This window comes from Mustela lutreola, chromosome 3, assembly GCF_030435805.1.
Source record: "Mustela lutreola isolate mMusLut2 chromosome 3, mMusLut2.pri, whole genome shotgun sequence".
NCBI lineage: Eukaryota > Metazoa > Chordata > Mammalia > Carnivora > Mustelidae > Mustela > Mustela lutreola.
This window is the reverse complement of record NC_081292.1, coordinates 25,501,319-25,518,921: the sequence shown is the minus strand read 5'-3', so window position 1 is coordinate 25,518,921 and position 17,603 is coordinate 25,501,319. Positions and strand designations below refer to the sequence as shown.

The 17,603-nt window shown below is 32.6% G+C and overlaps 1 protein-coding gene across 2 annotated transcripts in view; it reads right to left on the bottom strand.

Annotated features, from left to right (window-relative positions):
• Positions 1–17,603, bottom strand: part of CSMD3 (CUB and Sushi multiple domains 3) — a 1,244,673-nt gene that overhangs the window by 965,484 nt on the left and 261,586 nt on the right. For both annotated transcript variants that reach the window (XM_059165746.1, XM_059165745.1), the window contains exon 4: positions 522–716. In XM_059165746.1, coding sequence (XP_059021729.1) covers positions 522–716 — 195 coding nt within the window. The remainder of the gene's footprint in view (positions 1–521; positions 717–17,603) is intronic.

Genomic DNA, 17,603 nt, shown 5'->3' with positions numbered 1-17,603 from the left:
TTCCCCATAATACAAATAATACAAATACTGATAGTATCAAACTATAAACTATAAACTATATAGCATTCTTATTTTATAAATTCCCAAATGAAGTCTTCCATCAGATATCTTGAAAAGATTCACAGATTCAATCAATACTTCAAAATGAAAACAAAACTGTGATTTTGACAGACTAAATTAAATTTCTGAACATCATAAACTTCATGTTTTTCTAACATAAATACAAAGACACATTTATACACAATGCATAAATATGTATATAGACGTGTATTTTACTGTTTCATTTCACAAGTAATATTGTCTTATTTTTTGACAAGCATTTTTTCTGAACTTGTCATGTAGTATATGTATACACAAACATGTAGATTTCTTTCAATCTTCAAATTTTATAAAAGGAATAAGCACCAAATGGCAAACATATTTTGCAATTACACTGTCAGATTACAACTCTAACTTTTAAAATGTTTTTATCATGTCAAACAAACATTCAATCAGCATAAAAATAAATATTTTTTCTTTACCTCTGCAGATAGGAACAGGAAAATCCCAGGAGGCTGTATTCACTGAATTGGCTATACAGGTGAGTTGAGGGTGGCCATCAAGAATATATCCAGTAACACAGCTGTAGCGGATCTTGTCCCCAACGTCAAACCGCGTACCATATAATATACCTTTGGGTGGAACTCCCGGGTTTCCACAAGAGCTACTCTGCAATTCTATAAAAGGGGGAGAGAAGGAGAATTTACAGTTATCTTAATACCTATTTTAATGTTTTAGATTTTAAGAAGTATATGTAGATACAGATGTCTCTTTTCCTTGCAAAAAGCGTCACAATAAAAGGAAATATCTTCCCTCTCAACACATGTGACACAGAAGTATGGGAAAGGAACCAAATTTTACCAAAAGATATTGGGTTTCATTCTTTGTATTAGAAAAATTTAAATATTTTATATAATTTTTCTAGCAACTTTAAAACTCAACATTACTCATATTTTATAGACATTAAAGCTAAGAATAATACCATTTATATGACTTTTTCAAAGTTACATTCTACTTATAAGAATAAACAAATTAAGTTTCATTAATATGCTCTCATTACTTTGATGCATCTGTTTAACTCTAAACCAGAAGCATTTCTCTGAAAACATAGGTGTAAATTTTTGGTGGAAACTTTTTTTTTCCACTTAAATAAGAAAAATATAGCTCAGTAATGAAATGGAAATATTTTTGAAGTTGAAGAGACTGGCTAGAATTCCCAATTTGTTTAACCTGAAAATATAATAAGAAGTGCATACAGTTGTCAAGTTTTAAATAGATGAATATGTTAGGATATTGATTGCATCTACTGTCTTATTTTATTAGTTAATACTAAAAGTATACAAGTATACAAATGTAAGACATTTTTAAAATACATATATAATTTTTAATTTATTTGACAGAGATCACAAATAGGCAGAGAGGCAGGCAGAGAGAGAGGAGGGAGCAGGCAGTGAGCCCGATGCGAGGGTCGATCCCAGGACCCTGAGATCATGACCTGAGCTGAAGGCAGAGGCTTTAATCCACTGAGCCACCCAGGCACCCGCAATGTACGAGATTTTTAAAATGATATTCATTTCAGAGAAAAATCCAATTTCACTGTAAATGAAATCCCAAGAAAATATATAGAAATAGCAAAGCAGAACTTAATGAGGTTAAAAATTATTTTTCCCAATATTATTTTCTAAATATTCTATTACCTTTATATTATTTCATACTATAAATAATTGTTAATACAAATACAAACTAATGAATTACTGAGCTAAAAGATATTCAGGTTTGAATAGGCAATAATTTAGTTAATGGTATTATACAAATGTTAATTTCCTACTTTTGACAATTATGCTATGGTTACATAGCTAATATTATGGGAAGCTGGATAAGAGTATAGGGGAATTCTGTACTATTTTCACAATTTAACTGAAAGTCTGAAATTATTGCAAACTAAAAAGCTAAAAAACCACTGCAACACAAAAATGAAGTATGTTTCCATTTTACCTTGATACCCACCCCAGTTATATAGTTAGTAAGATCCATGCAATGTTATTTAATATTAAGCCAAATACCTGTAAGCCAATATAATATGGAAAATATCAATGACAGTAAGTAAAAATACCAAAATAATCTATAGGTCTAATTTTACAAAAACAACAGCCATTTATAATTAAGAAGTGTATACAGAGCTGAAATTTATATTTTTACCCATAATAGGTATATGGTAATTTTGGGAGTGTTTCCTAAGTGAACATGATTTTTTCTGTATAAATTTTTCCATGATAGTGAAAGAAAAAATCAGTGATAAATTTCAAATGAAGTCAGTTTAATCAGTGAAAAATGCATTGACAATATATAGAACTTGAGTTACATATATAAAGTATTTACTTTTAGTTTAGGACAATTACTTTAGAGTATGAAACCTAAAACAGAAAAAAAACAAATGACTAATATTAATTACATGCCAATGGTTTCTATAAATAACAGGCAATATCCTTAAGCTTCCTCTGCATTTAAAAATACACCATAAACTGATATCTGTAAAATACTGTAAATATCAGTAGACAAGGTTAATGATCTCTAATATTTCAGTTTTCTATTTTTCCACATATATTTTCATTTTCAGAAAAATTTAAATACATTATCTGTGAATTTTGAGTAATCTTTAAAAGTACTTTTGAAATATACAGTTTATTTTGAAATAGGAGGGTTTGTTTTTTTTTGAAAATTCATTTCATTGAAAGATGAGATGTTTGCTGCAAGAGACGGTGAGGTTAATAAGTTTTGATAAAATGAATGAGCATTCGATCCCTTGAATATAGTAATAACAAAGGAAATTCTTTTAATGAAACTACCACTTGTGGCCTTAGAATTAATCCACTGCTTTACCTCTCACATCCTAAAAAATAATTAAGGTCAGGACTTCAATTATCCTAAAGTTATATATCTAGGAGAAAAAAGCAGTTTTCAAATTATTTCACAGGAAGCAGTTAAATAGAGGAATGAAGGGAAAGAGAGAAGAAAGCTCTAAATAGTTCTTATACTCAGATTTAACTTTGATTTAAGTGAACAAATAAACATTACCCAGAACAAAGTATCTAAATCAAAAATGGAAAACATAGGAAGTGAGTCAATGAATGAATAGCAGCACTGGTTGGATTCTTAATACGTGACCTAATCTAGTACCTTCCTTGTGGCTGATTTATTTCTATTTCTAATTTCTAAGACAGATAAAAAGTCAGACTGTTTCAAAATAAAACTCAAAAAATAAAGTTCTAAAACAAAGCTTGTTCTCGCCTTCAGGAAATTCCCACTTTGGATTTCCCTTGTTTTTTTGACTTTCATAAATAAAAACTACCCATCATTCTCTATAGACTGAGTAGCCCATGGAGACAGGTATGAAGATGTTTCACATATTTAAGAGATCCCAATTCTATAGCCACTGTGCATAGATTCCATTTTTTGTCTTCTCTCAACCCTTTAACTTGGGACTTGTCCCTAAGCTATGTCCATTTTAAGACAAAGAGCCAAGGGTGTGTTATTAACTGAAATAATTATATAACCCACTACAAAAAAAAATGCTATTTCTGATTCACATTTTAGTCTTGATTTTTAAGAAAATAAACAGTGCTTCATATTTGAACTCTTAAAATTAATTTGTTATTTAATATGACAGTCTAGAACTAGCTAAGTTAGACTAATTTTTAGGCATTTATTTCTACCAGCTATCAAGAGTTTGAATTGCAGGGGAAAATGAAGACACTGTCTACCATGTTTAGTAAAGCAAATTATAAACTAATCATTAATATACATGGTACTTACAATAAGTGGTGATTTTGTTTATCATCCTTAAGGAAATCATTCTTAAGGAAAATAGAAATTGAAATTTAAGCAATAAAGAATTTTTATAGTAATTCATCAAATGTATCTACAAGGTAACATTTTGCTTATCACTTCACTGTGTTCCTGAAGCAAATAATTACATATGAAGGGCAGAATTCCCAGACTCAGTTATCTTCTTTCACCAATAGATGACACGAATATATGGACTGAAAAGTTTATGTGATTAAAATAAAACAATTGTAGAATCTGACAATATTCTGATATTCCATAAATCAAAGATTAAAATGGGATTGGAGTGTTCTGAGAGTAGTATAAAGTTATTGCCATAATGCTATTATTCAAATACTGATCGATCTTTTAATGCAAAAATTGTACTACAGCCTTATTTGAATTTATTCTTGGAATCTCTGCCATGAGATTGTGTTTGTAGATAAAACAGAAAAGAGTCAAGTGTTCCCCTGAGTGGCATAGTCGGTTAAGAATGTGCCTTTGGCTCAGGTCATAATCCTGGGGTCCTGGGATCCAGCCCCAGAGCAGGCTCCCTGCTCAGCGGAGAGTCTGCTCCTTCCTCTACCTCTGCCCCTTGCCCCCAATTGTTCTCTCTCTCTAGCCTGCTCTCTATTTCAAATAAATAAATAAAATCTTTAAACACACACACACAAAAAAAAAAAAAAAAAAAAAAAAAAAAACCACACACACACACACACACACACACACGACAGAAATACTCAAGTGAATAGTTTAGTGAATTGAGAAAATTCCTGGAAAACAAGCCTAAAGACTTTACACTCAAAAAATATTTTTGAAAATGGCAAATACCCTTTATATAAGTTTACTGCTCTGTCCAAATGATTGAATCAAATTAAACATCATCTGTTTTTGCTAGAAATATCTGTATTTTATTTATTCTCTCTTCTCATATTGAAATTATCAGCATATAGTATGAAGGCATTTTGGCAATATAAACCATGCTAAAGAGTATGAGATTATTGATAAAGCAAAAAATTACTTGAGGAAGATCCAAGATAAATAAAACTCCAAATGGAGATTGGAATTTATTGACACTCCTCTGTATTAAAAAGGAAAGGAAATTGTTGAAAGGAAAGGAAATATAACTATAAATTACTTAGTAACTAATTTATTGAAGAAAGGAAAGGAAACATAACTATAAATTACTTAGTAACTAATATATTCATCAGACGTTCTTGAGGGTTATGGTTAACTTTGATGCTCTGTGATGTGTATCATTTAAAGCAACACCACCTCCTTTGCCTTCTAAGAATTTACAGCTTGAAAAAGTTAATAGCCTTAATTGAGATCAGCTGTGAGTCATCCTCTTTTCCAAGCACTTAGGCATTCATAGTCCTACTTATATCTCACAAATTACCCAATGTCATATATGGTTTTTCCTGTTGTACAGAAAGAGAAACTGAGACTCAGATTAAGTAACTTTCCCAAGGTCACCCAACTAAGAAGTAAATTTGTAGTTCATGCATAGATGTCTCTAACTTGGAAAAAAGAAAAGAAAAGCCTTAGGTTGTTTCACAATTGTATGTTGTTGTCCATGAAAAACAGATATTCATTTCACAAGTGTTTATTAAGTGGCTAATATGGACAGTATTCTGGGGATATAGTTTTGCAAATGACATACATGGCCCTGCGAATTTATCAAGTTGGTACTGACCAACTCAATTAGCAAGTAATTACACAGCATTAGTTATAATATCGCAAGTGGAATAATGGAAACATACAAAGTATAATGAAAGTATAAAATTGAGAAAACTTAGTCTTGATTAAGAGGAGGTCTGAAAAGAAATTCCTGGTTAAGACCGATTTAGGGGCACCTGGGTGGCTAAGTGGGTTAAATCCCCTGCTTTCAACTCAAGTCATGATGCCAGGGTCCTGGGATTGAGCCCCCTGTCGGCTCTCTGCTCAGCAGGGAGCCTGCTTCTTCCTCTCCCTCTCTCTCTCTCTCTCTCTCTCTGCCTACCTCTCTGCCTACTTGTGATCTCTGTCTGTCAAATAAATGAATAAAATCTTAAAAAAAAAAAAAGATTTAAACTGAGTTCTGAAATAGGATAAGGAATAAGCTATTTTGAAAAAAAAATAGTTAAGTGGGTTCAAAATTTGGAAATGGAAGAATCAAAATACTGTAATAGTTATTAGATTTGGCAAGGTTTTATGGGTAAAGTAGGGTATACACTGGATTGGAAAAAGTATTTCAAAAGTGTTGTCCAAAGATAGGTTCATGTAGTGAATACATAAACTATGCATAGGTTCTTAATTAGAAAAAGGAACCATTTCTGTCACTAAATATTTTTTGAAGGAGATACTCTAAAGCTCTAGAGAATGATTCAGAGTGAATAATTGAAATCTATTCTAAATGCACATATGAGCAGAGATTTTCATAAGTATGTATGGTATGTACTTTGTGAGTTTACTAATTGAATAGCAATTCAATCTTGAAAATAACTGGTAAACAAGACCATGAAAATTAATTATTAAAAAAATGAGAGGTAAGAATACTGTATGCATACTATTTGTACCTAAGAATATCAACTTTATAAAGTTGTTAATGTGGCTATATAAAACAATATGGAAGTTATTTATATGCTGAACAACAATGCAATCAATACATGACAGGTATTTTTATTAGCTCAACAAACTGCAAGTTTATTTTTATTATAGTCAATTTTGTATTTGAGACATCTAAATTAGGTGTGATTAAGTTATGATCTATTAGAGGTAGGGCCATGTCTTCAATAAATGCTGATTAACTACATTCGATCACTCCTGATGTCTTAAAAATTAGTCAAAAAACACTAATTTAGTCTAAGGTAAAATTCAGTTACTCCTCTCTATATCATAAGGGAAATCCAAGCTGTAATTCAACTCTTGGTAAGATATTTATACAACCAAATTTGCAAAGAGTTCCTTATGGGTGTCATTGATTCATCAATTCTTTTATCTCTTAGTTGATATCATATATGAAGCACTATGCCAGGCACAGTGATTATAAAAAGATACCTGGTCTACTGCATCCTAACAAACTCCAGATAAGTTAAAAAAAAAAAAGTTTCAAATAATTTTGAAAAAAAAACTTAAATCCTGAAAGAGAGTGTATATCAAGGACTATAAGAGAGGTTTTATCACATTTTCCTTGGAGAAAGTCAATAAAACTCTACTAAGCAATTTAGAAAAAGAGGAGTGATTTATACTAATAAACACTTTACAATAACCTTGGCTTTTAAAAAATCCCCAATTTGTTAGGAGCACATGGATAATTGTGAAAGGCAAGATATTTACCAAAATATCAAGAAAAAAACCTGACCTTGAAAATTAGGAATGAAAATCGAATGAAAGGATAACAGATACCATGAATACAGAATTGCATAATTATTCAGTCAAATAGATGAAGCATGATCCTGCTGAGATCAATTAACAATGCTTTAAAACACTGTAAAATTATGTCTACTAAGGGAAGTAAAACCAGGTTGTTTGTACTTCTTACAGAAAATTAATCTCAAGTTTTTTTATTTCCCAGATGATTAAAAATAATTTAGGGGAACATAACATCAAGTTGAACCACCTACTACCTCTCATCCTAAAACTTCAAAGCACTTAACCAACTAATACATTTTCCAACTTTTCTTGTGGTACAAAGTGTTCTTTTATTGAAGATATTAAACCATTCCATTTATATAGGATATAAATGGTGCCATTTGAGAATTCACTTGCAGACTAGATGAGCAAATATTTTGTGAATATTTTGAATCAGCTATTGCATCTATCCTGTTCCCATGGATTTTTACTTCAGTATATATGACTGAATGTTTTTTTTTTTTTTAAATTTGCTTCCTCACTAGACTGTGAGCATCTTGAGAATAAGGGCTCTAATTCATCTTTATGTATTAAGAATTTAACACATTCTGTGGTATGCTGTTGACAAGCCAAAAAGGATTGCTCAGTTAATTGAGTTATTTCCTCTAATAGAAAAACATAAAAGATGATCATCACACAGAGTTTGTAGGAGTATATATTTAGAGACAAAATAGAGTGGAACCAGTAGCCTAGAAAAGAGCTGTAGGCACATCATGAACTAAACCTGTGTCATAATAAACACTGGGACACTCTGCCTGCATGTGATTTTAGAGATCAAATTATATAATTGTGCCATTTAAATCTTTTTTTTAATGAAAAATTCATTGACTTTTATAAACCAGTTCTTAAGCATGAAAGTTCCTAAGCTGCTGGTCATGTCACAGTCCTTGCTGGGATGTTGGAATGAAGCAAAAATTAAGCCACATTTGCCATTGTAAAAGTTATCTTGAAGCTTCATAGAGGTTTAGATTTGGCAATCAAAAGGACAAATACTCATTTTTTGTTGCTATTATTTTAACTTAACAAAAATAATTCGAACAAAGTATTGGCTACTGGAGAAGATGGAATAACACTGCACCTGTAGGAGGATAAACCGACACTTTTCAAGTTCATCTGTTTAAGAAGAAAATAGATTACGACAATGATTTGACTATGATGAGGGGAGAATGCATACAGATTACAATGCATTTTAAACAGCAACAGAAGAAAAATCTACTGTCACTATGTTTTTGTTTTTGTTTTTTTTTTTTTAATTGAAGTAAATCCTTGGGTAGGCTGGCTATAATGCCAAGGGAAGGAAGGGTGAAGTAGTAAAACAGTTAGTGTAAAAACCAAACACATAAAAAGTTATGCTGTCTAGGTAACACTATTCTGTTTTGATACTGGTATATAGAGCCCAAAGGTGACACAGGTAAAAGTTTTTAGAGACAGATCAAGAACAATTGTCACATACAATGGAGAAAATCCATTGCACAATATCCAAGACTAGCAGTTGCTGGTTATAGGCTTTGGATCTGTGAATAAGAGGCAATTAATGTTCTTATGTTCTTTCAATTTCAAATATCTGTGGGGTTTTTTCCTTACAAAATAAATTTTATCACCTAAATTGAACTGATGAAAAACAATACTATATTTTTATTTTGTAAACTACCAATGTATTAAAATAGATGGGTAGAGAGGTTATATTAAAAGATATGATTATTTAAACCTAGCTATGGCCTGTGTAGCTACCAGATTTTTAACAAAGCAGAAGAAATAAAAATACAGAATAGAAACATATTAGCAGCCATCCTCACTTTAAAATTTTCTATAAATGGAATAACACTGCATCTGTATGAGTTGCATTTGAGAACTTGATTCAGAATAATAGAAAAATATGAATAGACTCCCCTCTCCTATGACAGAATTGGGACAAGTATCTGTATTAAGACTTTTGGATAATTTAATTCTTTAAAAAGATGTGTTAAGCTGATTATGGATAATTTACTGGGTTACTTATTCATCCAATATGAGTGAGAGATGCCACTGAGTTTCAGCAATTAATCAATCACCAAATAATTACTGAAGCTTGAAGTATAAATGTCAAAGGGATATAAAAAATAGGACACTGTTTCTGTTCTTTTGGAACTTATAACTCAATAGGAAACATAAAACATGTATAGTTTGACCTTCTGGCAATTAAATAATAAAATGGACTCCAGAGTTGAATTTTTAAAAGTTACCTATTATATATTTATACAAAAGGAAGAATACTGTATAAAATAAAGGATTTTAGTTGGAGAGGACTCAAGAGAAGAGTCAAACAAATCATAAGAATAAAGGCAAGAAAGAGAAATGCACAAGATATGATCAAGGGTCATGTGCAAAATAAATGGCCTATATAGAATATTATACATAAGAGGAAAAATAGACTGAAATGTAAGAAATGAATCTTAGGGTCATACTTTGGAGAGCCTTTAAGTTAGTTGTCTTAGCATCCATGATATGCTAATGCAGTCCTAAAGGCCCCATAATGAAATGGCTAAAGTAGACAGCAGTTATTCCTCTATGTGACTCTCTGACTGGTGAGGCTGGGAGAGATCAGACTCTGCCTTCAGGTCATCAGGGACTCAAGATTTCTCCCACCTTGCTTCTCTGTCATCCCCTTGGGCCTTACATTTGTAAACTGGGTAGAACTGGATTTCCAGAAATGTGGAATTCCAGGCTACCTTGAATTCAAAGGATACTGGGAGAAAGGAACTCTCCCCACCTTTCCTTTGCTCCTGACAAAGCTCCTTCTCCTTACAAAATCCCATTCAAATTCCAAAGTTTCTGGGAAATTCACAGCCTTTCCCCACACACGCCCCCCCCCCCCCATTAAGGCCAATTCTAGTTTCTTGTGGATCAGTACCTGTTAGAGCAGAAAAGGAGGGTCAAAATGAATATCCCTGTGTGGATAAGAGAAGAAAAGGAAATATTCCACAGACAATTGTCAAGAAAATAAACAGAACATATTAGACAGGCATTATGATCTTCCTACCCTAGAAGACCCTGGAACTGTTCTTGAGAAGATAATCCCTTATGCTGTGTCTTCCGCTATCCCCTGGCATTTCCTGTTGACTAGTTCTTACTTGTCCAGGTTCTCTGTGGCAAAATCTGAAGTGGGTATGGGAGAGCAGAGTCTCCTTGGGGCTAATACCTTGCATCTGCAGGTTTGGTACTTGAAAACTGCTTTAAGAACTGAACAATCAAAGGAATTTGAAGAGGACTTCTAGGATTTATTGGCTAAAACTCCTTCCAAAACTTAATAGGAACTAAGTCATTTTCCAGTTATAACTGTTTCCAGTTATTTTCATGTGTCAGTGACCAGTCTCCACCCATCTACAACCATGTCGCTCATCATCTTTTTAATTGGGACTACCTTGGAGTAATCTGAAGCAAGATGCCTGAGCAGGAATGCAACATGATTTATTTCATCTTTGCCCTGGGGCCTATCCACCCTTTGACTAAGCTTAATAAGAGACTCTGCTAAGCCTTCTTATCCCCTGCTGTACAGAAGCCGTTGGCTTTTCCAACCCAAAAGTCACCAAAATATTATACTCAATTTCCTTCCATCTCTTTTTAAAACTGTCCAACATATGCCTCAGCTGTTGGCTGTGTCATAAAACATTGTCAAAGGCAACCAGGAACAGGCACAGGCTTTAACAATGTTACCTTCACTCTTTTGGACTAGACCCTCAGTGCTCTGGCTTCCACCTTGTCACCACATTTGCCATCACACAGAACAGTCACCAGCTGTGCAGTTCATAATGCTTCCTCACAGCTCTTCCTGACCACAAAACAGTAACATGTGTTGTATGCATTTCTTTTAACACACCACTTCCAGAACAAATATTTCATCAATGTCAGACACAAAAACCATTGTTTAAAGCATTAAGGAAGTTAATATAGTTTCTAGGAACAGGCTGTAGACTGGACCTCTTGATTCATAGAGAATTAGCCCAATAAGAGGACTGTTCCCCTGAAGACTCCCTGGGAATTAAGTTTACCTGGAGTCACTGCCACCTCACCAGCAACCTCTTAACAGCAGAAAGAAACAAGTTTTCTTACCCATAGGAATCTGGACAATGTTGGAGAGTGATTTAAAATTGCAACATAGATAACAAAACCCACAGTGAGATTCTGCAGGAAAGCTGCCTCTTACTAAATTCCATGTTTCATTCTCTCACAAACAGTGCATATCCTTTGAGGAACTTAATTCACATTCACTATAACAAAGTCTCAGAAATGTGGTTTTTACCCCTGATATTGTCTTCTTCTTCTTTTTTTTTAAGATTTTATTTATTTATCTAGAGAGAGAGAGAAAGAGCACAAGCCAGGGAAGGAGCAGAGGGAGAGGAACAAGCAGACTCTGCAATGGGCTCAGAGCCAGAGGTGGGGCTTGATCACATGACCCTGAGATCATGACCTAAGCCAAATCCAAGAGTTCTATGCTCAACCAATTGAACCACCCAGGCATACCTTTTTCCTGACGTTTTTCAGTTAGAGAATGAAGTAGAGACTGACAGAATTTATCTGATCATTCTGCCTCATTTTTAGGTCTCTCCCTGTTGGAGAGTTTATAGGTTAATGCTTTCAACATACCTCCATATTAACCTTCCAACTTGGCTTACAGAAGAAAGTCCCATTTCCTACTTCATGGTTAACATCCTCCACAATCAGCCCATTTACATTTCTTCAATATCTCCCTATGCTCAACTACTCTATTTCAGTCAAATATTACCTGCTCCCCCAATATATCAATGTATTCTTGTTTCACAGGTTTGTACATTTGAAATAGCTCCTATTTCTTCTCTGTCTACAAGTATTTCTATCCTTAGAGACCTAAACCAATTCCTACCACCTCAGTAAAGATTTCTAAACCCTCCAGTCTATGTTGATCATCTTGGCTCTTTAATCAAAAACTTGTTCTATTATATTCATTGATCACTTATTCTAATGTCTTAAGATATCTCAATTTACCTTTTATTATTTTCCTTTTAAATTCCATAATGTTCTCTATCTTCTAATGTGTAAACATTTTGTAGTCGATTGACTGGTGACCATAATCAAGGCAGATATTGGTTTTTAAAGGGCATCTTTAAAATCACAAAGTCTTTAATTCAGATACACTGGGCTCTTGATATTTATTTGGTTAAAGAACTAGCTTATTTCAAAAAACTGGAAAGTTAGGAAAATAAGATATGTCCAAATTATTTCAAATTCCTGTGGAAATTCAATTCCCTTTGAGAAAAAAAGTTCTGAGTCCCATATTGAAAAAAATTTTTTTGAGAAAACAATCTTTGTAGGGACAGAATTGGTAGGGAATTGGAAACCAGAGCCTTGACAGTTTCTAGGATGACAAGGAATACAAAGAATCCTGACTATCTTATTCTTTCAGAGTAATGCTCATATTACCTCCCTGCAGGAACAGCTCTGAAGGTGTGCAGAACAACTACAAGCAAATAAAGGGGTTTGTTCCAGCTAATTTGCATTCTTGCAATTGACCTTATCATCAGGAAATGAAATATAGTGAAAAAAAAATGTTCTGAATCCTATCTGTACCCTTTATTAGTATGTGGTCAGAGAAACTTTTACTCTTCAGTTTCTTCTTTGGTACCATATGCATTACCAAAATTTATTAGGGCTATTTAAGCAAATTAATAGGGACTCACTATGATTTTAACTATGTTGTGAGTTTCAAAGTCGCGCCACATTTTAACATTCATTTAATGGTCACTTGTTCCACACTGAAAGGATCTGCACATGAACTCATTCTCCTCAAAAAATATGTATTTATGAAGCTTGAGTTCATTGAATATGATTTCATTCTATTCAAACCACATCACATTTCACAATGGCAAAGGTTTCCCAACAATGCATTTACATCGTTATTCAGTTCATTTATCTTCACTGAGATCTTAACATTGAGAATGTACTTTACCTTTCTAAGCACCAACATCTACTAATCATGCTAACTAGTTTTGTTACTGGTTATAGCTCATGGTATAGCACAATAGAAATTGCTTCACAAGAGCTATGAAAAACTAATTGAAACCAATTATGACAATTATCTCTCTGTTCAATTGCTTGCGCTAGACTCTTTCCTCATACCATACTGTCATACTGCAGACAATTTTCCCTGATGTGACCTATCCAATTGCATTTCAGGCTTTATTCAGTGAGCATGCATACTTCTGATTAAAATTAATAGAAGCTATGCATGGTTTGAGTGAGGACTAGAGTTATTAGGATTATAATATGAATATAAGTGAGAATTAAGTATCATTTGGACCTTCTTATTTTAATTAAGTACCCAAACACTTTTAATCAAGCATATAATTAAATTTAAGGGGAAGTGCATTGTGTGCTAATTGCCATTGATTATTAATAATATGCTTATTTATGCATGCAAACTCTATAATGACATATATCTCCAAACTCTTTCTGAATGACAATAACTGAATTTTGCATAATGAAACTATTTATGAAATGGAGTCCTACAAGAAATGTCAGATGAGAAAATATGCAGATCGCAGAGCTCTTCCTTCCTAACTTTTCCTTTTGAAAAGTTAGAACATATCCCATGAACTCATATGGAAGAACACCTCTAAGATCGAATTGCTGCTTTCCCCACTTCTGTTTGGGGGAACAATATATGTTTTGGGGTTATTTGGTTAAAACATTCATATGCTCTAAAAAGAAGCTAATCTTTATTTTAGCTTTTAAAAATGGTCTTTTAAATTTTGCCATTATATACATTAAGGAATGATTTTTCATTGTATGCTTTAAATTTATTCTTTTCTTATATCTGTTTATTCACTTATTATTTAATGGTGATTTGTTATGCAATTTCTACATGCTACGCATTTGTCTAGGCACTGTGGATACAATAGTAAGCAATGCATACCCCCCTTCCTCATAGAGCTTGTGAGCTAAACTTGTGAGTAGTGGTAGAGAGGGGACATAGATAATAAATAATACATAAATAGTCTAAAGTATTCTTAGACAATAAATGTTAAGGAGAAATATAAAACAAAGAAGGAGGATGAGAAGAGGAAATAGAAGTTTTACATATGTTAGCTAGGGAAGATTTCACAAAGATGGTGACATTTGAGTTAAGAAAGATCTGACCAGATGAGGAGCCAGTCATAAGGATATTTGGGGAGGAAGTAATTCAGGAAAAGAAATTGCAAATGCAAAGTCCCTGGATGTTCAAGGAATAGTAAGAGCCTAACTTTGTTGGCGTGGATGGACTTGGTGGAAATTGGGAGGAAATGAGATCAGAGAGTTAAAACAGGGCCAGCCAGTATAAGACTTTGAAGCCATTGTAAATTTATTTTCAACTCATTCATTTGAAATTTGTCTCTTCAAAAATAAGTTTATACAGCTATTTCCTGATATGTGTTTTTTAAGGTATTTAATTATCTCCTCACAATAGAAGAGATTTACTGTCTTTTAACACCCCAGATCATTCCCCTTCTAACATACACTTCTCATAAAATTTTGGTTGAAATATTCAATTAAACCTTATAAGTATGTAAATGCTATTCTTAGGATTCTTAACCAAGTTATGCATTATACTGATTACTTTTATGTCTTAAAGAATTTTGTTTTTTCTAGTTAATGATTTCCCTTATTTTTATTTCAGGCTGAGAAAAATGTCAACTTAAAAGTCTTTGCCAGTTGTCTGAATTTCTTCCTAAACACTCAGATACATCAAGCATTCAACATCAACTCAATGAAGAAAAATTTTCAGAACTTTCCAATCTCCATCTGGGCAAGTTGATGTCTACTGCGTGTTTCTAGTACCAGGAATTATTTTGGTAATTCCATTAAACTGTCTTCTTACTTGGATCTGTCTTTCCTACATCCCATAATGTTCTCTTTGTTATTATGAAACACCAGTAGCTTCCTAAGAATGTGTTCTCTGTATAAGAGACAAATAATAAGAGCTGTATAAGAGACAAATAATGCACACCTATAAATGTCTTCATATCATGCTCAAACTCCATGATAATTTAGAAGAGTTACAGAACTCTAGCATGGAAGCCATTTACATTGGGACTTGCAAGGCAAAGCAAGACCGTGTTGATGTTTTGAAAACCAATACCATTCTGAATTTTGTTACTTTGATTTTGAGCTTGTTTTTCCCTATTTTTCTTGTTAAAATTTTATATATTTATATATCATGATATGGATTATAGTTTTGTGTTATTTAACCAGGAACAAATTTTCAATTATTCTGGAAACTTGTTGGGCCCTTTTAATATGAAAACTCAAATCTTATCATCTGCTTTAGAAGGAAAAAAAAATGGATTTTTTCCCTTTATTTTATCAGTGATCTCTTTTAAGAATGACTTATTTGAAGACCCTATTGGACTGCTTCTCTGATTATAATTGCTACAATTAATAGTACTCTATATCTTCTTTCCTAAATCCTGTATCTGCTTTTCCCCTTCTTTCTCTGAACTTTTTTATCAAATTTGCCTTTAAATCCATAAATTTTTCATTTTTATTTCATTTTTTAGAAATTTCTAAGAATATTTCCTTATTCTCTTTCTACAGCATCATGTTCATGTTTTATATCTTTTAGAAAACACTTATATTGGTTTTTAGGTTGATTTTCAAAGTTTTCTTTTGCTTACATAGAGTCTGTTTCTTTTAAACTGTTATGTTCTTTTTGTTTGGGACATCAGCATCTACATTAGAGAACTTCTTCAAAAGTTAGAAGTAATTTTTACTATTATTTAAAACTATTTAAGAGCTAAATAGATGCTCTGAGTATATGTATCGTACTTGATACCTGCAGACTACACTATAATTTCCTTGATTGTTTCACTGAGACACTAACTAAGTCAGTATCTTTAAGTACTTCCTTTTGAGCTGCTTATACTCTGCATAAAAGAATCTTTTGTCATTTTGGAGAGTACAGAGCTGGCTGCCAGTTTTCTGTGAGTTAAGTGATGAATAATGTATGTGTGGAGGAGGGGTGTCAAAATTTTGTAAAGAAACATTCACTTAATCCACCTAGTTTTTTGTATTGGGGCTTTCTTTTCAGCTTTATCTGAGACTCACTACCCTTAGTCTGTTTTACCCATTTTACCTGTTTTAAAGAATAAATTTACAATATTCAGTTAGGGTACAGAAATGGAAGTCACCAAGCTCATATTTTTGGCCCTCTCACTTCTTCTTAATTGGATTTTCAACTAATGTTGTTTTAAGCATGAATTTCACTGCTTCTTTCAGGAATACCTGGTGCTACCAATTCTTGAGAACTTCTGGACATTCTGAGGTATAAATGGGATTGCTTCTTGGCTTTCCCCACTAGTGAATTAGGATTGAAGCTTCTGCTGACTCCTGAGTCTGTTACTACTGGTTCATCTGATAACTAGCTCCAAAATACTGTTTGGTTTTAATTCTCCTCCATTATCTATAGTCTTGTAAGTTTCTGGCATTTAAAAACCTTCTATTTTAGATGTGTGTAAAGAAGAAGTAACAGTCAATGTATTTAATTTTTTATTGTCATACAAAACTCCATACACTGACCTCAAATATCAAATGAAAAATGAGAAATTAACTACAAAATGGATATCACTTACTAAACATATAAGACATTAGGTGATAGGTAGATAAAAGCCCTGTATAATCCCAAATCTAAGAGGTTTCTAGTGATATATATTTTAAATATGTAAATGTATTTATAAATAGGTATAAACATATTTATAAATAAAAATGTACTGTTCTAGAGGATTGAAGTCATTAAATTATCAAATATGTTGGATTTACCTGTATCTTGAACTCATTAGTTTAAATTAACTGGGATGTACACACTGTTTCAAATTCTGAATCTGGAGAAACATAAAACAACATTAAAATTGTAGGATGGACTGCCTATTAATTTCTATAACTTTCTTTGAAATTTCATTGGATCAAGAACCAACTATCTTTGAAAACAAGCCACATCAAAATAGTACATTACTTTAAACCCGACTGTAACTGTAAAGGAGACAGCATGTCTCATGGTGAAATAGCAAAGGATCCTACCATAGTGCCTCTGAGTTACTATATTCAAAAACTAATCATACTATAAACATTCATAAAGGTGAGTTTATATATATATATATATTACTGTAATATTTAGCTAAATGTAATTTTAAACAATGCCATGCATTTCTGAAAATATGAGATCATTTATATCTGTTTCATTTTTTTTTAAGAACACGTCACTGTACACAAAAGAATTACTCAATATGTGATTGAAAAAAGAAAAAGAAAACATTGCAGGGGAGGGAGAAATGAGTAGACAGAACACAGAGGAGTTTTTGCAC